This window comes from Bubalus bubalis, chromosome X, assembly GCF_019923935.1.
Source record: "Bubalus bubalis isolate 160015118507 breed Murrah chromosome X, NDDB_SH_1, whole genome shotgun sequence".
In the NCBI taxonomy this organism is placed as follows: Eukaryota; Metazoa; Chordata; class Mammalia; order Artiodactyla; family Bovidae; genus Bubalus; species Bubalus bubalis.
The window spans coordinates 40,673,931-40,698,365 of record NC_059181.1 but is presented as its reverse complement, the minus strand read 5'-3'; the positions used below and the strand labels follow the sequence as shown (position 1 = coordinate 40,698,365).

The window sequence follows — 24,435 nt, the reverse complement described above, 5'->3', positions numbered from 1 at the left end:
CCAAGGCCAGCCAGTCATTCCCAGGATGGTATTGGTCACAATGGGGCTCTTCTCAGTGTGAACATGCCCGCGCTACCTCTTTTCCAATGAAGCACAAAGAAGAATGCAACTGACACCTGAGAAATGAAGCTCCCTCCCTCTGGTAGGAACCCCCATGGCCCACTTGCCCTCTGAGACCAAGTCTCCGGGGATGCTTGACGATGCCTGTCTTGAGCCACCCACCATGCTGGTAAAGGCAGGTCAGGCAGAGGAAGAGAAAAGCAATGCCAGTGTAGTCTGTGGCCCCAGGGCTGAGAAGTACACAGGCTGGTGGCATTCTCACCATTGTGCAGGCGGCAAAATCCCTGCGCCCAGAACTCATTCTGACTTCTCAAAGAGGTCATCTCTTCCCTTCTGCTAATATACGACTATCCTAAAGCAGTGTCTTTGTGACCTAGCAGAAAAGACTTAAATTTCTGATTCCAGAGTAATTACAGTACACTGCTGCTACCACTCCATTACAGTTGTCCGCTGAGCAATCAGAAAATTGCTCAAAAGCTGCTTTACTGTTTCCATTCCATCCACAAAATCATTTTTTTCCTTTCAAAGAACAGAGCAGATGATTAGATTATTAAATCTTAACACTGGTCAATTCAGCCATATTCTGAGGGCTCTCTTTCCAGTCCTATTCCTCACAGCAAGAAATGGGGATAGGGGTTAATATGTCAAATTAGCTGTTAAAAAGAATGTCCTGATTTTCTAATCATAAAACAGTAATTACTTTGCCCAGGCAGCATGTTCAATTTTAAGACTAAAAAGGAAAATGTCACTCAGTTTAATTCAGGAAGCATCCCAGTGTTGAGATAATATGGTAGCCTTTTAAAAAGCAATTAAGTATATCTCCTGTTAGGTGAGATGGTTTAAAATATTTGCTCAGAGAGGAACAGAAATGGGTGACCTACTTCTTGGCAATTTGCATTCAGAAGGCATCTTCTGAGCCCGTCCCATTGGCGGTGGGGTATCCAAAGATGCTGCAAAGTCCTTACAGCGCGAAGGACCAGCATATGCTCCTTTTTCCCCAGGGCCCAGTCCATCTCCCACTGATGGGGCCAGCCCACTGGGCCTGGACTCCATGTTATGATTATTTTTTAAGACTTTGATCTCATGATTATAGAGGGTTTTTTTGGTTTGTTTTTAAATCACTTGTAGTTAATCTGTTCATTAAGCCTTTGCGTTCATTCCTGGAAAAAGTGTAATCAGTTGAGCCACCCCTGGGGACACTGAGCAGTGGAAATGTCCAGCGTGGACACTGCCCTTTAAGGACAGGTGACCCAAAGCAAACGCTCTTGTCTCCCCCTGATAGCCTTTTCTTCATTTCAGGTCAGTCACTTGAGGGCAAAGAGAACATAACCGCTAAAGCTAGCAAGAACATTTCTTGATTAATATATTCTTAATGCCTCCCAGGCTATCTCCTTGGAAAGAAGAGAAGGCATCTTGCAATCAGCATTCCAAACAAGCCTCTGTGGATTCTCATCCCCCTGCTTATTTCCTATTGTCAAACCAGTGTGTGTGTTTGTGTGTGTGTTGCGGGGCAGGGGGGGAGACACGGAGGAGGGGCTTGTTTTTCCAGAACTGAACACAGCCTCCTAATTCCATCCTGTTTCCAAGGGCTTAGATACCAAGGTCCCCAAGTGTTCTTTCTCTTGTTCTGCGCCTCTTATTAATTCTCCTCTTAGAAAGATCTTTTGCTTCTGACTGCAGCTTACAGAAGGGCTACAAGCTTTCCTCATGAATCGTTTCATTTGGTAGAACTTTTCCACTTCTTATCCCTTTAGAAGTAAGGTCTTCCCCTCCACTTGGTGTCTTTGGTTACGGGACGTCATCTGTAAGGCTCAATGCTTGGTTGGCTTTGCCCACACCCACTCATCAGTTTGCCTTAAACTTGGAGCTATTGGAAGTCTTGGGTCTTCCAGTTTAGTGAGTGAAGTTTAGGGGTAACAGGCATCCAGGAAGTGAGAGAAAGGAAGAAAGAGTTTATGTCCACCAGTCCACATCCTTTTTATCTGGTCTTCTCTCTGCTTCTCTTGGGCTGCAGAAGGTGGGCTGACATATAGAAAACCCAGAGCTACCCCCATCCCTCACCTAACCATCAACTCTCTTGACCCTGTGCAAATGGACCAAGCAAAAGAAAACAGATGTTTGGCACCACGCCCGGGAGACCTCGTTTCTGGCCCCAAGCACAACCCCCTATTTCTTTACACATAGAACATTGGAGCTTTGCTGCCCCATCTGTGTTCCTTCCCTTCTCTCCCACATGTGACCAAAGGAACGTGCCAGTGGTCTCACCCATCAAGCCCTGGGGGTGACCATCTTGGGACCCAGAGGCTGTGCAGTCTCTTGGAAGGAGTTCTGCTTGGGGGGTAGAAATAGGGGTTTCTCCACCGTGAGCAGCCCTGGCTATTATTTGCATTTTGAAGAAACCAAGAATTGGGGGACTCAATTTCTGGTCTCTGCTGTGTCCCCAGAGGGCGCCTGTGCAGGGGGTGAGAAGCTGTGGGGGCAGCAGGCCCAGGAGCTGACACAAAGGCCGAACGATCCCAATACCCACGTGCAGAGACCATAGCATCATGTTTAATTGCCAGGCAGGCACGTCGCCGTTCAAACTCAGTTCTGGGGTTATTTTGCATAAAGTTATGCCAACGTGTTCCTTTTTTTTTTCTGTATGTATAATTGCCTTTTTATAAAAGGTTTTGAAGTATTGTCTCAGTGATTAAAAGAGAGCGATGTTAACAGTTGTTGTATATTTCACCGTATCCAATTGTAAGTATTTGCAGGGTACAGCCAAGCCTTAGCGTGCAAGAGCGTCTGTGTCCTCCGACACCCCGGAGGTGAGGGCATCGGAAAGGTTCGGATTCTTTGTAAATGTCCCGCTTTTCTTTCTCTCTGTGTTTATCTATTTACATGCCTTAGCACACGCCCTCCTGCCCTGATCCCTTTGCCCTGTCGCCAGAACACCCAGAACGCTGGTGCACTGTCGGTACAGGACAAGTCAACGCAACCCTAATCAGTTGTCTCTTGTGTGACAGGGGAGGAAGAGAAACTCCATAGTATTCTTTGTAGAATATACATACCTGTAGGATGCTGTGTAATGGGAAACCATAGAATTGGGCTTTTGTCATTTCAAAGTTGGAGAAATGTATGAATAAAATGTATAAAACACGAAAAGGTAGTTGTCTCCTCAGATTGCAGGACAAACCACCCAAGGATCAGAGGGAGAGGGTTAGGCCTTTCAGACCTTCCCATAAAGGCCTGGCCTTCCCCCGCCATAGGCGCGTGCCCCCTGGCCCTGCAACTCAACTACTTGCCTATGGATGCAGGCTATAAATAGCTTCAGGTTTAAACAGAAAAAGAAAAAAAAAAAATCCAAGCTGCAACAGCTCCTAGGAAGAGGTGACTAAGCTGATTCAAGCTGTACAGGCGCCCAGCATGGAAAGGCCGTCCCTTGCTTGACGTTTGCAATGGAAAGCCTCAGGAGGGAGCCTGCTGCCCTTGGGGTCGGGAGCTGGGCTTTGGCCTGAGATGCCCCCTTGTGTGCCTCAGTGACCTACTTCACACCTTGCCTTCCTGGCCCGGGGCTCTCTGCCCAAGTACAGAACCAGGGTGGCTTCAGGAACCCACACTTGCATGTATCCAGTGCCAACACCCCTAGAAATAGCCGGGCCTGAATATACTACCAGGGCTCACCTTTTTTTTTTTTTTAAACTGCTCACTTTGAGAAGACACATATTAAGGAAACATAAACAGGAGACATTATTTACCTCAGTCAGGTAAACCTCACCCTGTGGAAAACACACAGAAGAGTCTGGGTCACATTCAGATAAGAAATCTGAGCCTCTGGCCTTCTGATTCAAGGGTCCCCAAGTCATCTGATTCAGGGCTTCCCAGGTGGCATTAGTGGGAATGCAGAAGACATAAGAGATACAGTTTCGATCCCTGGGTCAGGAAGATCCCCTGGAGGAGGGCATGGCAACACACTCTAGTATTCTTGCCTGGAGAATCCCATAGACGGAGAAGCCTGGCAGGCTGCAGTCCATGGGGTCGCAGAGTTGGACACAACTGAAGTGACTTAGCACACACGCACACAAATCATCTTTCTGCAGACTTCATACCCTACATGTACAGGTAACCAAAAGCATAATGCTACTACTAAGCTCATTTTCTGCACTTCAGGGCATTGAAGACACATCCAACAGTATTAAGCTGGTAGGAATGAATAGAAACATGTACTTCTATATTTTGCCCAGCTGGCAGTAATACGATAAGCTGAATAAACAACACTGGGGATCATTCCATGACCCATTGCAGCAGAGCCTGCAGATCTGCAACAAGAACCCAGCTACGTTGGTACAGGGTAGCAGACACTGACCAGGAATTCAAGGTCACCGAGAGTAGTGACCTTGAGTACCCTGAGAGTACCAAGTCCCCTTAGAGGACCAGGCAAGGTGGCATCTGATTTTCTCCAGGAACAGCACGCAGGCCGCAGGGCCTACAGTGAAACTCCATGGTCAAGGGAGTGTACTCACTAGCCTCTCTCCATGGTCCTCCCCCATCCTCACATTTCAGAGAGTGGTGCCCAGAAACAGTTTGGCCAGAGACACATTCTCAGGCTAGATCACTGAACGCTCCAAGCGTCTGCAGTTCCCTCTTCACATCTCAGGAGGCAGCTTTCTCTCTCCCTCCCCATGGCCACTTGCTTGGCAAAGAATCTGTTTTCCCTTCTATCCCCAGGATGGTATGATGAATGACCAGAGGGGACAGCCTACTGGGATGTGACATGTGGCACCAGGCCCTTGAAATGTTAAACTGATGCTGGAGACAGGGGAATCAAGCCAATCGCAGGCTGGAGGTGGAGGCTCAGGCACACAAATCAACAGCTTACCACAGGACTTCTCCTAGAACTTTCTAGGGTGATGGAAATATTCTATTTCCCATTTGGGGTGGTGGTTACATCAACATATGCCAAACACATCAAACCAAATGCCTAAGACTGCGCATTCTACTGAACATAAAATAGACCTCAATTACAAAAAAAAGGAAAAAAAATCATATGATCATCTTCACAGTTGCCAAAAAAAATTTCACAAAATTCAGCCCGCACTTCTAAAGACAAAGAAAAACTCTTACAAATAAGATAGAAAATGTCTTCAGCAGACAAATAGCTATTTCAACTCATAGTCAACATGATCCACCTAAAAGTGACACAATAAAGACATTACAATTGGAATAATCTTTTAAATTATTTAAATAACACATGATCTTCCTAGAAGATTAGAAAATATGGATAAACAAAAAGGAGACATTCAGCCAGATTCTGCCACTTGGAGACAAATGCTATAAACACTATCTCTTCCAGGCTGGTATTTTTCCACAGTAATATATCTCAATATATCTATATTTTTAATGCACTGGGGGGCATACTCAACACATACTAAGCACACACACTAAAATATAATCCTCCTGCCATGATTATTTAATATTGCTTTTAAAACACCAACCAAAAACAGAGCAAAGAAGTATCAAAGTTGGAAAAGATGAGACGAAACTGTACATATTTGCTAATAATACTATCATGTACCTTAAAATACCCATGAGAACAATTGGCAAGCTGTTCAAGTTAATAAAGAGCAGGTACAAAATCACTCAGAACTCAATGCTATCCTTATATACTAGCAATAAAGTTAGAAAATGTTCATGGTAAAAGCAGACGCCATTCTCCATTGCAACAAGTTTTTAAAAACCAACAAAATCCATGGGATTTATATGAAAAGACCTCAAAGCTGCGCTGAGAATATAAAAGACTTGAATAAACAGAAATGTTCCTGAATGGAAAAGCTAAGTATTTTAATGGCATCAATTTTTTTCCAAATTAATGTGGAAGTTTAATACAGCACCAAACCAAAATCCAAAGAGGGACTTCCCTGGTCGTCCAGTGGTTAAGGTACCGCACTTCCAGAGTGAGAGTTCGACCCCTGGTCAGGGAAGTTCCCACATGCTGCTCAGCATGGCCAAAAAAAATTTTTTTAATCCAAACAAAAATGTTGGACCTTTACAAAATGACTATTCATCTAGAAGAATAAACAGTGGTTTTTTTCCTAATTTTAATTAAAGGAAATACTAGGAAAGAAAATCAAGGAGGGATGTGTAACCCTTCCAGATTGTAATCTGTTCCAAAGCTAAGACAATTAAGACACCCTACACCAAAACTACTGTTAGACAAAGAACTCTTTGATGAAAGGATAGAAAATGAAAAGAACACAGAATTAGTCAGGAAAACTCTAGAAGAGAGTAACTTTTAAGTTTATAAGAAAGCAAAGTCACAAAGCAACCAAAAGATTTGATCTCATAAAAATATAAACTTTTCTATCAAAAAGTTGCAGACCACAAACTTGGAAGGACATTTTGCAGCAAATATGATATATAAAGAGTTGATACATTTATTATACAATGAACTTATATAAAGTGGTTAAAAATACTAACATCCCAATATATGAACAAAGGACAAGAACATTTAACAATCAAATGTACAAACCATGAAAGAAAAGGATCAATAAAGCTGAATTAATTTACATTAAAAATGAAATTATAGAAGATGCCATAAGCAAACCGAAAAGATAAGCCACAAACCTGGAGATAATGCTAGCAGCACATCTAACTGACAAAGAATTATCATCCATTATTTATAAAATTTAAAAGAGAAAAAAATGAGCAAATACATAAACAAGCAAGTCACAGAAGATAAAATCAAAATGGCCTTTCTCGAAACTCACAAATAATCAGGACAATTAGAAATTAAAGTCTTAATAACAGATTTCACACATGCATGCATGCTAAGTTGCTTCAGTTATGTCCAACTCTTTGCAACCCCATGGACTGTAGCCCACCAGGCTCCTCTGTCCAGGGGATTCTCCAGGCAAAAATACTAGAGTGTGTTGCCATGCCCTCCTCCAGGGGATCTTCCCGACCCAGGGATTGAACCCACGTCTCCTGTGTCTCCTGCACTGCAGGCAGATTCTTTACATTTGAGCCACCAGATTTCACATTCTACTAATAGTAGACTATGTGATTTGGACCAATCCTCATACTTAAGACAACTGAAACAGTTGATTGAAATATTTAAAACATCTGTTTAGAGATGTTAGTAAACTAACAAGATAGTGAAGAATTACAGGACCAGAATTTGGAGGAAACTTACTCCTTGGAAGGAAAGTTATGACCAACCTAGATAGCATATTCAAAAGCAGAGACATTACTTTGCCAACAAAGGTCCGTCTAATCAAGGCTATGGTTTTTCCAATAGTCATGTATGGATGTGAGAGTTGGACTGTGAAGAAAGCTGAGCACCGAAGAATTGATGCTTTTGAACTGTGGTGTTGGAGAAGACTCTTGAGAGTCCCTTGGACTGCAAGGAGATCCAGCCAGTCCATCCTAAAGGAGATCAGTCCTGGGTGTTCTTTGGAAGGACTGATGCTAAAGCTGAAACTCCAATACTTTGGCCACCTCATGCGAAGAGTTGACTCATTGGAAAAGACCCTGATACTGGGAGGGATTGGGGGCAGGAGGAGAAGGGGACGACAGAGGATGAGCTGGCTGGATGGCATCACTGACTCGATGGACATGAGTTTGAGCGAACTCTGGGAGTTGGTAATGGACAGGGTGGCCTGGTGTGCTGCGATTCATGGGGTCGCAGATTCAGACACGACTGAGCGACAGAACTGAACTGAACTGAATGTCTAAGGGAGTGAGTGAGCATTTAGGGCCACTTTCCTCTGGGGGCATTTGCCCATTCCAGAGGAGGGGGCCAAGAGGCCCAGTAGCACTTGGGGCAGCTTCCCAGGGGTAGAGGGAAGGGATGAGAGTCAGGGCATATTTGGAAGGTGAGGGGTTGAGGAGGAGCTAGTGAACTTCCCTCACTTTCAGTGGGGACCCTGAGAGTTTACCTCCTAAGAGTAAGGGTGACCCATCAGTAGACCCTCACAGTGACCCCTCAGATTCAAACCTTCTCAAGCCCTGACATTCAAATCACAGATGTAATCACAGATGGTTTGTGCCCAGGTGCCTTGCAGAAAAAAAAATGTCATTCATCTCTGTTGCTGTTGCTGCTGTTAAGTCGCTTCAGTTGTGTCCGACTCTGTGCGACCCCACAGACGGCAGCCCACCAGGCTCCCCCGTCCCTGGGATTCTCCAGGCAAGAACACTGGAGTGGGTTGCCATTTCCTTCTCCAACGCATGAAAGTGAAAAGTGAAAGTGAAGTCGCTCAGTCATGTCCAACTCTAGCAACCCCATGGACTGCAGCCCACCAGGCTCCTCCATTCATGGGATTTTCCAGGCAAGAGTACTGGAGCGGGGTGCCACTGCCTTCTCCGTCATTCATCTCTAAAGGAAGATATAATCATCCTAGGCCTCACCTACTGGAGAAGGAAATGGCAACCCACTCCAATATTCTTGCCTGGAGAATCCTGTGGACAGAGGAGCCTGGTGGGCTGCTGTCCATGAGATCACACAGAGTCGGACACGACTGAAGCAAGTTGGCAAGCATGCATGCATTGGAGAAGGAAACGGCAACCCACTCCAGTATTCTTGCCTGGAGAATCCCAGGGACAAAGGAGCTTGGTGGGCTGCCGTCTATGGAATCACACAGAGTCGGACACAACTGAAGCGACGCAGCAGCAGCAGCCTCATCTATTTGCCGCAAATATTTAGCAGATACAATGTCTGAACAACAAAAAATAACTGAGCACATGAGGAGAAAATAGGTAAGTAGATGGGTACATGTATATAAATAAGTAACACTAATGGTCCATTGCCGACAAAGTTCTGTCTAGTCAAAGCTATGGTTTTTCCAGTAGCCATGTATAGATGTGAGAGTTGAACCATAAAGAAGGCTGAGTGCCAAACAATTGATGCTTTTGAACTGTGGTGTTGGAGAAGACTCTTGAGACTCCCTTGGACTGCAAGGAGATCCAACCAGTCCATCCTAAAGAAAATCAGTCCTGAATATTCATTGGAAGGACTGATGCTGAAGCTGAAACTCCAATACTTTGGCCACCTGATGTGAAGAACTGACTCATTTGAAAAGACCTTGATGCTGGGAAAGATTGAAGGCAGGAGGAGAAGGGGACGACAGAGGATGAGATGGTGGGATGGCATCACCAACTCGATGGACATGAGTTTAAGCAAGCTCTGGGAGTTGGTGATGGACAGGGAAGCCTGGAGTGCTGCAGTCCATGGGGTGGCAGAGAGTTGGACACAACTGAATGACTGAACTGAACTGAATATTCCGTTGTGTTTCAACTGAACAATTGAAATACACAGAATTAAATTAATACACAGAATTAATACACAATTAATATACAGAATTAAAATACATACTCTGACATATAAGTTGGGAAAGAGGTAAAAAGAATTGACATGGGACTTTTCTGGTGGTCCAACAGTTAAGAATCTGCCTGCCAATGCAGGGGACACAAGTTCAATCCCTTATCTGGGAAGATTGTATATGCCACAGAGCAACTAAGCCCGTGGGCTGCAACTACTGAGCCCACATTCTAGAGCCTGTGCTCCAGAACTACCAAAGCCTGTATGCTCTAGAGCCTGTGCTCCAGAACTACCAAAGCCTGTGTGCTCTAGAGCCTGTGCTCCAGAACTACCAAAGCCTGTGTGCTCTAGAGCCTGTGCTCCAGAACTACCAAAGCCTGTGTGCTCTAGAGCCTGTGCTCCAGAACTACCAAAGCCTGTGTGCTCTAGAGCCTGTGCTCCAGAACTACCAAAGCCTGTGTGCTCTAGAGCCTGTGCTCCAGAACTACCAAAGCCTGTGTGCTCTAGAGCCTGTGCTCTGCAACGAGAGAAACCACTGCAATAAGAAGCCCACGTACCTCAACAAAGAATAGCCCCCACTCACTGCAACTAGATAAAGCTGCACCCAGCAATGAAGACCCAGCACAACCAAAAATAAATAAATTTTTTTAAAAAACACAACCCTAAATTTTTTTAAAAGAGTTAATGTCTTAAGCTCTTTAAATTGTCAAGGGAGAGGGTATGAGTCTTAATTAAATATTAAACTTTTGTGAGCCAGAGATTCAAGATTAGAGTAACCATTAAAACAAAAATTTTAAAAGTGTAACTTCCAAGCTAAATAAAAATATAAGTCAGTCCATAAGAAGGCAAGAAAGAGAAACAATGATAACAGAAGGGACAAATTGAAGGTCCTTGGAAAATAAATGCAAACCCAAATATATTTTCAATTTTTCATTAAATGGAAATAGATTAAACATTCCAATTAAAAGAAAAAGATGATCAGACTGTACTTTTTAAAAATTAGTCTCTAGACTTATAAGACATCTTAAGCATTACATAAAGGTTTAAAATAAAAAGGACAGAAAAAATATATTGTGAAAACAGCCAAAAGAAGCCAGTGTAGCTATATTAATTTTAAAGAAAACAGATTTTGGGCAAAAAGCATTTACTAGAGGTAATTTCATCGTGATAAAAAAGTTTATCATCCTATTACTAGGAAGATATAACAATTCTATATCAGTAATCACCTAATAACCTCTCCTCAAAGTACAGGGAGAAAATGACAGAAGTTCAAGGAGTAATAGACAAATCAATGTAATAGTGGGCTATTATAACATCCCTCTCTCGGTAATGATAGGGAAGCAGACAAAAAATTAGTAGGGCTATAGAAGATTTGAACAACATCAAACACCCAGGAATAAGTCTAACCAAAGACATGAAAGACTCCTATGTAGGTTATAGTTTATAAAGTGTGATTGAAAAACTTAAAAGAAGACAAATAAAGGGAAAAATACACCATAGTTATGACTGGGAATATGCAACCTCATAAAGGTACTAATTTTCTTCAAAATAGTCTACTGATTCAATGCGATCAAATTCAAAATTTCAAGGGCTTTTTTTGTTTGTTTATTTGTGGAACTTGACAAACTGATCATAAAATTTATATGAGATTCCAAGGATCTAGAATAGTCAAGGCAAACAAACTTAAAGGAGAAGAACAAGGTATGAGAAATTCCTTTAAAGACTTTTTTTAATTGAAATATAGTTGATTTACAATATTGTGTTTGACAAATTATATTCTATTATATGTTATTATAAGATATTGGGTATAATTTCCTGTGGTATAAATACTTGTTGCTTATCTATTTTATATATAGTAATTTGTATCTGTTAATCCCATACTCCTAATTTGTCCCTCCCTGCCTCCCTCTCTTCTTTCATAACCATGAGTTTATTTTCTATGTCTGTGACTCTAAAGACTTTTAAGATTTACCATGAAGCTATAGTAAGTAGAAAATGTGATATTAGCATAAAATAGCCCAGAAAGAGTCCCAGCATATTTGGACCTTAGCAGAGAGGTGGGCAGTGGGGAAAGAACAGTCTTTTCAATAAATAATATGTGACAACAACTGGATAAACATGTGGGAAAAAAATTCTTGACCCATACTTTACATCAGACACACAAAATATGTGTGTCTGCATAGAATATAGATCTAAATGTGAAAGGCAGTCCCGAATATTCATTGGAAGGACTGATGCTGAAACGCCAATACTTTGGCCACCTGATGTAAAGAACTGACTCATTGGAAAAGACCCTGATGCTGGGAGAGATTGAGGGCAGGAGGAGAAGGAGATGACAGAGGATGAGCTGGTTTGATGGTATCACCAACTTGAAGGACATGAGTTTGGGCAGACTCCAGGAGATAGTGAAGGACAGGGAAGCCTGGCGTGCTGCAGTCCATGGGGTGGCAAAGAGTCGGACACGACAGAGCAACTAAACTGTGAAAGGCAAAACAATAAAGCTTCAACAGAAATAGTATTCTAGAATATCCTCATAATGTAGGGTAGGAGAAGATGATTTAAACAGGACACAAAAAGCATAAACCATAAAGAAAGAGACTGATAAACAAGAGTATTAAATTTAGGATCTTAGGAATAAATTAACACTATCAAAAGATATGATTAAGAAGCTGAAAAGGCAAGTCATAGAATGGGAGAAAATATTACAAAATATGTCAATGGATGATTTCATACAAATCAATAAGACAAACAATCCAGTAGAAAAATGTACAAGACTTCAACAGGTACCTCACAAAAGTAGGTATCCAACTAACCAAGAAACATAAAAATATTCTCAACATCAGCAGTGATCAGAGAAGTGTACATTAAAACATCAAGATATGCTGGGAGCCGGCATATTGCATATTGAGTGAGGATCTGTAATAGCTCAACTGGAATTCTATCACTGCCGGGAGCCAGCGTGAGGCACTCCGCCCATGACAAAGGTCATGAGGAAGGAGGCTCGGCATACGCAAAGGCGGGATCGAGCCTCAGGAGTCCCCCTGGAAATTCTCGAGCATCTACCCCCAAAACCAGAGTCTGCCTACTTTCTGCTTTGTGCTTTCACCTACACCTCTGACTTTACGGGGGGCTGTCCCCCACTACCTCTCTCTGAAAAGAGAGTTAGCTTACAGCTCCAGTTAATAATTCCTGGATGTGACAGTGTTTCAACCTACAAACTCCTTTGGAAATCCTCTAGCCTGCCTGAATGGGTTTTTCCGGCCACATGTGATTGTTCAGAGCCTCCCAACTGTGAGAGGCAGGAGATGTTCTAAACTGCCTAAACACAGATTCCTTTGAGTAGTTAAAAGATTGATTAGAAAATGTATTGGTGAAGGGTTTTTCACTTGTTGGGCCAATGTTTGCTGCTAAGTCTCCATACTCCTTACCTACTGTGTCCTTGGCAGTGTATTGATTGATATAATGGGTGTATAGAAATGTAAAATGCAGCTTTGTCTAATGCTTTTTGGAAGGCTGGTGCCTGACTTTGGAATAATCACCTTTAGAGAAAAATAAGTTTCTTAAAATGTTAACAGGCCTCCGGGCAAGAAGATGATGTCAATCACCTGAACTTTTGCATATGATAAGTTTGAAAGCCTGGCTTAGATTAGAACCAGGAACTGCTGTCCTTGCATGACTCCACCCCTTCCCCCATTATCCTCTATGCATACCTTAAGGTATAAAAACTACTTTGGAAAATAAAGTGCGGGCCTTGTTCACTGAAACTTGGTCTCCCCATGTCACTATCTCTCCCAAATTCCAGCTGAGCGTCCATCTGGAGCGCGGATGTCCTCTGCGACCATTTATTTGCCTGGGCTTCTAAGACCCACTCGAGAAGGTGTCTAAGGTGGGGCACCTTCCGCTATTCGAGAGGGCGCCTGCGGCCTCCGTGGTCAGAGCTAACCTGGTGTCACGGGTTATATTGATTTTCCGCATAAACCAAGCCACTCAGCTTCTTTTCTCCACTGAATTTTCCTACTGAGCTATCCTTATTTCAGCCGCTTTTCTCCACTGAATTTCCTCACTGAGCTATCTTTATTCTATTACTCTTTGTATCCTTAATTAAAGTGTAATTAAGCAGTTATTCCCTGACCCTCGCCTAGCCGTCTCTCCTTCGAATACCCTGGATCAGCTGGGGCTGGTCCCCGGCAAAGATACTACTATACAGTCAACACACACTGGTGTTATCAAACAGTAGCAAGTACTGGTAATGATGTGGAGGAATGGGGACTTCATACTGCATGGGAGGAAATGTAACTTGTAATTGACAAACAATTTGGCATTATCAACTAATGGATAACCCATGACCCAGTTATTCCACTCCTTGGTATATATACAATGGAAATGTACATACTTGTACAGAATAGTAATATGTAGAAGATTATTAATAGTAGCATTATTTCCAAGAACCCCAAAGTGGAAATAATCCAGATATCCAGCAGCAGTAGAGCAAGTATATACACTGTAGTATATATAGTATACAATGAGATATCATAAAGCAAGGAAGATGGGCAAACTGTACCACACAAAACAAGAGTAAAACTCATAAATATAATGCCAAATAAAAAGAAGATACACACAAAGGGATATGTAGAGTATGATTCCATTTAAACATTGAAAACAAGCAAAACTATAGTGTTCAAAGATACATGCTATACAGACGGCCAACAGACACATGAAAAGATGCTCAATGTTGCTAATTATTAGAGAAATGCAAATCAAAACTACAATGGGGTATCACCTCACACCAGTCAGAATGGCCATCATCAAAAAATGTACAAACAAATGCTGGAGAGGGTGTAGAGAAAGGGGAACTCTCAACTCTCCTACACTGTTAATGGGGATGTAAATTGGTGCAGCTACATATGCATATGGAGAACAGTATGGAGTTTCCTTTAAAAAGCTAAAAGTGGAGTTACCATATGATCCAGCAATTCCACTCCTGGGCATATATTCAGAAAAGACAAAACTCTAATTCTAAAAGGTGCATGCACCCCAATCTTCATAGCAGTACTATTTACAATAGCCAAGATATGGAAACAACCTAAATGTCCATCAACAGAGGAATAGATAAGGAAGATGTGGTCCATATATACAATATAATATTACTCAGCCATAAAAAGGAACAAAATTGGGTCATCTGTAGAGACACAGATGGACCTAGAATGTGTCATACAGAGTGAAGTAAGTCAGAGAAAAACAAATATTGTATATTAACGCATATATATGGAATCTAGAAAACAGGTATATATAACTTTATTTGCAAAGGAGCAATAGAGACACAGACATAGAGACCAAATATATGGATACCAAGGTGGGTGAGGGGGGTAGGATGAATTGGGAGATTGGGATTGACACATATACACTATTGACACTATATATAAAATAGACAACTGATGGGAACATACTGTACAGCACAGAGAACTCTACTTAATGCACTGTGATGTCCTAAGTGGGAGGGAAATCCAAAAGGGAAGGGATATATGTATACATACAGCTAATTCATTTTGCTACGCAGTAGAAGGTAACAACATCATAAAGTAATTATACTGCAATAAAAATTAATAAAAAAGCATTTAAAAAAAATACCCCATTTACATCAATGGACACATCATCCAGACAGAAATTCAATAAGGAAACACAGGCCTTAAATGATGCATTGGACCAAATCAACTGAATTGATATTACAGAGCATTCCATCCAAAAGAGCAGAATACACATTCTTCAAGTGCACATGGAACATTCTCCAGGACAGATCATATTCTGGGCCATAAAGCAAGTCTCAGTAAATTGAAGAAAATTTATATCACATGAAACATCTTTTCTGACCACAATGCTATGAGATTAGAAATCAACTAGAAAAAAAAAAACCTCTAAAAAACACAAATACGTGGAGGCTAAACAATATGCTACTAAACAACCAATGGATCACTGAAGAAATCAAAGAGGAAATCAAAAAATACCTAGAAACAAATGAAAATGTGACAATCCAAAACCTATGGGGTGCAGCAAAAGCAGTTCTAAGATGTAATCTTACAGTGATATAAGCTAATTTCAGAAAACAAGAAAAATCTCAAATAAACAACCTAATCTTACACCTAAAGCAACTAGACAAACAACAAACTAAACCCAAAGGTAGCAGAAGGAAAGAAATCATAAAGATCAGAGCGGAAATAAATAGAGAAGAAAACAATAGAAAATATCAATGAAACCAAAAGCTGGTTCTTTGGACAGATAAGCAAAACTGAAAGACCTTTAGCCAAACTCATCACAAAAAAAGGAGAGGGCCCAAATCAATAAAATTAGAAATGAAAAAAGTTACAACCGACACCACAGAAATACAAAGGACCAATAAAAGAGTACTGTAAGCAACTATGCCAATAAAATAAACAACCTAGAAGAAATGGACAAATTCTTAAAAAGGTACAGAAGAAATGGACAAATTCTTAAAAAGGTACAATCTCCCAAGACTGAACCAGGAAGAAATAGAAAATGTAAACAGACCAATTACAAGTACTGAAATTTGAAGCTATGATTTCAAAACTCCCAACAAACAAAAGTCCAGCACCAGATGGCATCATAGGCAAATTCTGTCAAACATTTAGAGAGAGTTAATACCTATTCCGAAACTATTCCATAAAATTGCAGAGGAAGGAACACCTCCACACTCATTCTATAAGGCCACCCTGATACCAAAACCAGACAAAGATACCACGGAAAAAAAAAAAAAAAGGAAAATTACAGGCCAGTATCACTGATGATAAAATATAGGTGCAAAAAATCCTCAACAAAATACTAGCAAACTGAATTCAACAGCACATTAAAGGATCATACACCATGATCAAGTAGAATTTATCCCAGGGATGCAAGGATTTTTCAATATCCACAAATTAATCAGTGATACACCACACTAACAAACTGAAGAATAAAATCATATGACTATCTCAATAGATGCAGAAAAATCTTTTGATAAAATTCAACATATGTTTGAGATTTTTTTAAAAAATCTTTCCAGAAAATGGGCATAGAGGGAACATATGTCAACATAATAAAAGCCATTATGACAAACCCACAGCTAACATCATATTCAATGATGAAAAGCTGAAAGCATTCCCTTTAAGATCATGAACAGGCTTCTGGTTCAAGATGGCAGAGTAGAAGGACATGTGCTCATCTCCTCCTGCGAGAGCACCAAAATTGTAATTAGCTATTGAACAACCATCGACAAGAAGATGCTGGAATCTACCAAAAAAAAAAAAAAAAAAAAGATACTCCACATCCAAAGACAAGGAAGAAGCTGCAGCAAGACAGTAGGAGCGGCACAATCATGATAAAATCAAACCCCATACATGCCAGGTGAGTGACCCACAGGCTGGAAAACAGTAATACCAAAGAAGTTCTCCCACTGTCGTTAAGGTTCTGAACCCCACATGAGGCTTTCCAACCTGGGGATCTGACAAAGGGACTGGGAATCCCCACAGAATTTGGCCTTGAGGGACAGCAGGATTTGATTATAGGACTTCCAGAGGACTGGCAGAAACAGAGACTCCAGTCTTGGAGGGCACAAAGTTTTATGCCCACCAAGACCCAGAGGAGAAGAGCAGTCACCCCACAGGAGACTAAACCAAAACTACCTGCTAGTGTTGGAGGGCCTCCTGTGGAGGTGTATGTCGGCAGGGGCTCACCACAGGGACAGGAGCACTGGAAGGTCCCCCTTGGTATAAACCCTCTTGAAGTTCACCATTAACCCTACCATAGAGCCTGTAGGCCCCAGAGCTGAGTTGCCTCAGGCCAAACAACTACTGGGGGGGAGTGCAACACCACCCATCAGCAGGTAATTGCATTACAGCTTTACTGAGCAAGGCCTTGTTTTACCCATCAATCCCTCCCATGAAGAAGCTTATACAAGCCTCTTAGCCTCATCAATCAGAGGGCAGACAGAAGAAGCACAGCCCCACAGCAGCTAAAACAAAAACCATATTACAGAAAGTTAATCATGCTGAAAAAGCAGAAAGATACGTCCCAGATGAAGGGACAAGATAAAACCCCAGAAAAACAGATATATGAAGTGGAGACAGGCAACATTCCAGAGAAAGAATTCAGAATAATGATAGTGAAGATGATCCAGGATCTCAGGAAAAGAATGGAGGCAAACACTGAGAAGATGCAAGAAATGTTGACCCAAGACCTATAAGAACTAAGAACAAACAGATGAATAATACACTAGAAGGAATCAATAGCAGAATAACTGAGGCAGAAGAATGGATAAAAGACCTAGAGGACAGAATGGTGGAAATCACTGCCACAGAACAAAGAATGAAAAGAAATGAAGACAACCTAAGAGACCTCTTAGACAACATTAAATGCACCAACATTCATATTATAGGAGTCCCAGGAGAAAAGAGAGAGAAAGGACCTGAGAAAATACTTGAAAAGATAATAACTGAAAACTTCCCAAACATAGTAAAGGAAATAGTCAACCAAGTCCAGGAAGCACAGAGAGTCCCAGGCAGGATAAACCCAAGGAGGAACACAGCAAGACACACAGTAATCAAACTAAACAAACAAAAAGACAGATAAAATATTAAAAGCAACAAGGGAAAAACAACAAATAACATACAAGGGAACTCCCATCAGGCTATCAGCTGATTTCTCAACAGAAACTCTACAAGCCAGAAGGGAATGGCATGATATATTTAAAGTGATGAAAGGAAAGAGCCTACAACCAAGAATACTCTACCCAACAAGACTCTCCTTCAGATTTAATGGAGAAATCAAAAGCTTTTCAGACAAGCAAAAGTTAAGAGAATTCAGCACCACCAAACCAGCTTTACAACAAATGCTAAAGGAACTTCTCTAGGCAGGAAACACAAGAGAAGGAAAAGACCCACAGAAAGTAACCCAAAACAATCAAGAAAATGGTAATAGGATCACATACATCAATAATTATCTTAAATGTAAATGGATTAAACACACCAACCAAAAGACACAGACTGGCTGGGTGGATTAAAACATGTGCATTATGAACTTCCACTTACCACATCACTCTGCCTGACCACCACCCCCCACCAAATAGTATGTAATTATTTTATATTGTTAAGTTAATCCTGTTCCCATTATGACTTACAATTGTAATTATCTTTTACTTTTTGTCTGGCTATTGATTGTGAAAACTGATAAAACATTTTTTACTCTCGTGATTAGGTAACTTACTCACCTAATACCATTGTATCCTGACTGGTCAACAGAAAAATAACAGAATTCTATATCACTAAAACTACCATTTAATAGAAAAACCTGCAATCATTTAAAATCCAGATGCATATCAGAATTATCTTGAAATTTTTCAAAAAATACAAATGCTCAGGTATTGATTTTTTTTCTTCAGAGCTCCAGATATGTTTCTAATGAGCAGTCATGTTTAAAAACAACTGGACTGTATGATGATCTTTTACTTTTATCTAGTTTGTTTTACTTTTTCTATTTCATATTCAGTGCTTCCATTTCATTTAGTTTATGTTCTCCAATTTCTCCATCTCTCTTTTTTTAATGTTCTTTCTCAAGCCTTTATCAAGTGTAGTAGAAAAGCTTTTGTATACATATAAATATGTATAATAAATATATTTTAGAAAACCTATGAATTTTTGCCTAACTAAAAAATTATGACATTTTGATTCCACTTATTTAACTCAGTATGAATAGAATGCTAGATATCTAATTAAAAAATAGATATGCAACAAGCAACAAAGGTTCACTATATAGGATAGGGAACTATAATCATTATCTTGTAATAACCTACAATGGAAAATAATTTAAAAAATAATATATGTGTATTTGTATAACTGAATCAGCTTGCTGTGCACCTGAAACATTGTATGTCAGCTACATTTCAATAAGATATATATATTAAAAAGAAAAGATCAGAAACAAGACAAGGATGTCCACTCTCACCACTTTTATTCAGCATAGTTTTGGAAGTCCTGGCCATTGCAGTCAAAGAAGAAAGAGAAAAGGAATCCAAATTGGGAAAGAAGAAGTAAATTTGTCACTGTTTGCAGAAGACATGATACTATGCAGAGAAAATCCTAAAGATGCTACCAGAAAAATACTAGAGCTCAATGAATTCAGTAAAAGTGCAGGATACAAAATTAATACAAAGAAATCTATTGCACTAACAACAAAAGATCAGAAAGAGAAATTAAGGAAACAATCCCACTTACCATCTTATAAAAAGAATAAAATACATAGGAAAAAAAAACCTACCTAAGGAGACAAAAACCTATACTTCAAGAACTATAACATGCTGATGAAAGAAATCAAAGATGACACAAACTCATGTACACACTGCTATATTTAAAATGGATAACCAACAAGGACCTACTGTATAGCACAGGGAACTCTGCTCACTGTTACGTGGCAGTCTGGATGGGAGGGGAGTTGGGGGGAGAACGGATACATGTGTATGTATGGCTGAGTTCCTTTGCTGTTCACCTGAAACTACCACAACATTGTTAACTGGCTATACCCCAATACAAAATAAAAAGTTAAATAAATATATAAAATAAATAGCATACAGAAAAAGCAAAAAAAAAAAAATGACACAAACAGATGGAAAGATATACCATGTTGTTAGATTGAAGAATCAATATTATCAAAATGTCTATACCACCCAAGGCAATCTACAGATTCAATACAATCCCTAAAGAATTACCAACGGCATTTTTCACAGAACTAGATCAAAAACATTTTAAATCTGTATGGAAACACAAAAAACTTTAAATAGCCAAAGCAATCCTGAGAAAAAAAATGGAGCTGGAGGATTCAGGCTCCCTGACTTAACACTATACTACAAATCTACAGTAATCAAAGTAGTATGATACTGGCAGAAAAACAGACATATAGATCAATAGAACAGGACAGAAAGCCTAGAAATACATCCAAGCATCTATGTAGGGTCAATTAATCTATGTCAAAAGAGGCAAGAATATACAATGGAGGAAAGACAACAGAGAAAAGTCTCTCCAGTAAGTGGTGCTGGGGAAACTGGTAAATGTAAAAGCTACATATAAAAAATGAAAATACATCATTAGAACACCACACAGAAAAATAAAAATGGGTTAAATACCTAAATGTTAAGACCGGATACTGTAAAACCCCTAGAGGAAAACATAGGCAGAACACTCTTAGACATGAATGACAGCAATATCTTTTTGAATTCATCTCCTAGAGTAGTGGAAATAAAAACAAAAACAAACAAATGGGACCTAATTAAACTTAAGAGCTTTTGCACAGCAAAGGAAACCATAAACAAAAAGACAAGCTACAGAATGGGAGAAAGTATTTGCAACCAACGCAACCAACCAGGGATTAATCTCCAAAACATACAAACAGCTCATACAGCTCAATATCAAGCAAACAAAAAACCCAATCAAAAAATGGGCAGAATATCTAAATAGACACTTCTCCAAAGAAGATATACAGATGGATACAGATGGCCAAAGACACATGAAAGGATACTCAACATTGCTAGTTATTAGAGAAATCAAAATCAAAACTACAAGGTGTCACCAAATTTCTACTTTAAGAGATAAATCAGAGATTCAAGTTGCCCAAAAGCCTACAGAGTAATAAAGGACCTTCCTTCACCACCAAGGTGACCCACAAGGTTTCTGCAGCTCTGGGTATTAACCACTGCTTCCACTCTTCCTGGAGGCCCCAGTCGTCAGGCAAGGTAGAAAAAGCAAATCTAAAAACAACACTCGCTAAACTGTGCTAAGAGACTTCAGAAACCTGGGTCTCCCTCCTGCCTGTAGCCTTTCTATGGACTAGAATGGCCCTAAAGGGAATTTTAAAACGTAGCCCATTTGAAATGATCTATGGGAAACCCCTTTTTAACTTCAGATCTCTTATTCCATGAGGAAATCCATAAACTGGTTTCCCCAGTTGTTAACTTGAGCCAGGTTTAAAAGACCATCCAAGAATACAGAAACAAAGTGCTGCCCACCCCCACAAGAGAAAAGGTCAAGGTCTCAGTCCAGTCAGGGGACTTTGTTCTACTAAAAACTTAAGGGAAGAGTCACCTGAGCACCAGCTACAACCAAAATGGAAGGGACCGTATCAAATGTTACTAAGTGCCCCAACTGCTGACAAGCTACAGAGAGTTACTAGTTGGGTACATCTGCCTAGAATAAAACCTGTATCTTTTAAGCCCTAACAGGAACCAGAGAGGGCCTACTCTTGCGAGCCAGTGGAAGACCTCAGATACCTGTTCAAGAGAACAGGTAAGTGACTTCACATGGCTGTGGTAGGTTGGCCTAGTAATCTTTGTGTTTCTATCATGCTCTTACTCTGCAGCTTTTCAGAAAGCCCTCGCCCTGGTAAATATCTTCTTTATCCTTACTGGGTCTGAGACAAAAATACAGTAATATGATGTCAAAAGCTATGATACTCCTAGTAGGACTTCTGACAATGTCATGGCTCAGGCAAAATGGGAAAGTAATGCTTTAGTCAACATCTAAAGTAGTCTCCCTAGGAGAAAAACTAGTTAAATGTTGTGTCTGCCATAAATATCCTGGCTTACAACAATTGTTACAGGTACAAATAGGTACACACAACAGAGTATTATCAATTCAAACATGGTGGGGCTTCCCTGGTAGCTCAGTAGTAAAGAATCCACGTGTCAATGCAGGAGACATGGGTTCGCTCCCTGATCCAGGTAGATCCCACATGCTGCGGGGCAACTAAGCCCGTGTGCCTCAACTATTGAGCCTGTGCTCTAGAGCCTAGGAGTCGCAACTCCTGAAGCCCACATGCCCCAAATACTGAAGTTTTCACGCCCTAGAGCCAGTGTTCCACCACAAGAGAAGTCACCACAATGGGAAGCCAGCACACTGCAATACAGAAAAGCCCAGGCAGCAACAAAGACCCAGCACAGAATAAGATTAAAACACACACACATAAAAATCCAGCGCCCACTCCCCTCCATGCCTAAGATTTGAGCATGCTGGGCACTACTCCCTTCAGGCTCAATACTTTGCCTAAGTTTAACTCTCTTTAAAAGGTGACTTAACTTTTCCATTAATGATGGCTGTTTTTGTTATCCAGAAAACCAGTTATGCTTCCAATGCTTCTACACCTCTAATGGTTCTCTTGGCTGTGGTGAGCCTCTTTGGAGCAATCCCTGGCCACCGGATGGTAACATCATCACAGCGTTTTGGAACCTGGACCCAAACTGCCTTCCCACAAACACCTCCACTCTGTGTGCTGAGAATGAAGCCCAGGTGCCATGGACTAAAAATTGGACTTCACAGAAGCTGTAGGTAAAACCCTCTTCACCATCTCATCTAAGCCAAGGGCATGGAATACTCCAGAACTTAACTATTTTGAATATATTAATGGGCCCTTATCCCCGAGTTGTGTTCAAAACTTGTCCCTTCCATGGATTCAGACGGTGGCTTCCTTGTTAAATTCGTCTGCTCCCAGATCTCTTATTGCAGCTTCAGAATATGTCTGCGTATGTGGCACTCGCCAGAACGAGGGCCCAAAGACAAGGGCAGCTGGGAGAAAAATTGGCCCCTGTGTAAATGCTTATCCTTAGGTTGATGGTGTGTGGCACAAGGGAGCCTGCCGGTACATTAGGACATTGGGTCCCATTCTTAGTAACACTACATAGTAACACTCAGTACCATCCCAAGAGGGCCATTGGATTAATACTGGCAAGAATAGGACTGGCAAGGGGATTGGCAGCTCCATGGGGAGGCTTTGCCAACCATGAGGTAACCCTAGAAAATGTAACCAACACTTTATAGAGAGTCCGGCCCTGACCACTGGAAATGCCCTAAACAGACTTTCAACTTCTTTAAACTCACTGGCCAGTGTGGTTATGGACAATAGAAAGGCCCTAGATTACTCGCTGGCTGAGCAGGGTGGTGTTTGTGCAGTCATAGACGAAACCTGCTCTACTTGTGTCAACAATTCGGGCCAAATCAAGATGGACATCAAGAAGATTTATGAACAAGCATCATGGTTACACCCTACAACCAGGGGTCAGACCCTTATGCCATGTGGTTCTCCGTTAAGAGCATCCTCCATAGCCTTACTGGGTTCCTGCCCCTCCCAGGCCTAGTCGTGGTCATCCTCCTCTTCAGACTCTGCCTCTTGAAACACTTGCTAAAGTTCATGTTTTCTAGGTTACAACAGTTCCACATCAAAATGATGGCTATGCAAGGATTCCAGGCCATACTGCCCTTCAACTTAAGACAAGCTATCCTGCCCCAGGGACCCCTAGACCAGGCATCCAGAGATTTCTACTCCCTGACCAGCAGGGTTGATGCCATTACCCAGCTCTGAAGCAGTTACAGAAGGACCGTGACCCTTCTGCTTCCCAGAAGACTATGCGAGAAAAGTCTCTGAGGGGGAAATGAGACTGGAGGGAAGGGGGCAGGGCGCAACCACTAAATAAATGAAGAGGGGGCACAGCTGGGATGCAAGAATGACCGACAGGAACCAGCTGAAACCAAGATGGCTTTGAGAACAGCCCAGTCATTGACCTTTAGCTCATTATACTTTCCTTGTAACGGGGCTTCCCAGGTGGCTCTAGTGGTAAATAATCTGTCTGCAATGCAGGAGACACAGGCTCAGTTCCTGGGTTGAGAACAACCCCCAAAGGAGGAAATGGCAACCCGCTCCAGTATTCTTGCCTGGAAAATTCCTTCAATATAGGAGCCTGGCAGGCTACAGTTCATGTGGTCGCAAAGAGTCAGACTTGACTGAGCACACGCACACCTTCATTGTAACACTTAAAATCACGCCCCCTCACACGATGACAGTACCAAGACAACCATAAAAGGCCAAAAAGTGGGCAGAGGCCCAATTCCTGCCAAGACCCCACTCTTCCCTGAAACAGCAAGAACATTGCTCGCACTGGGTAGCGTATAAAATGATTCAGTCCAAAGAAACCAATGACCCCACACCCCAGAGCCGCTCTCACTTTCTGAGACAGTCTGCACTCTGCCTGTGGAATACATATCCCTCTAAATAAA

At 41.3% G+C, this 24,435-nt stretch overlaps 1 protein-coding gene across 1 annotated transcript; it reads left to right on the top strand.

Annotated features, from left to right (window-relative positions):
• The first annotated feature begins 154 nt into the window (after positions 1-154).
• LOC123331683 lies at positions 155-24,434 on the top strand. Its single transcript, XM_044936470.2, has 5 exons — positions 155-239; positions 1,815-1,956; positions 21,603-21,675; positions 22,499-22,713; positions 23,584-24,434. Exons 1-5 carry the CDS (start codon positions 155-157, stop codon positions 23,741-23,743), a joined length of 675 nt encoding a protein of 224 aa, XP_044792405.2. The 3' UTR covers positions 23,744-24,434.
• The last annotated feature ends 1 nt before the right edge of the window (position 24,435 follows it).

Bases quoted from the DNA above. Each gene is read 5' to 3' on its own strand.
- LOC123331683 (XM_044936470.2), top strand. From the start codon at position 155: ATGGCCCACTTGCCCTCTGAGACCAAGTCTCCGGGGATGCTTGACGAT. The intron at 21,676-22,498 runs GTAAGTGACTTC...TTTGTTATCCAG, and splicing joins ATACCTGTTCAAGAGAACAG to AAAACCAGTTATGCTTCCAA. The intron at 22,714-23,583 runs GTAAAACCCTCT...CATGTTTTCTAG, and splicing joins GGACTTCACAGAAGCTGTAG to GTTACAACAGTTCCACATCA.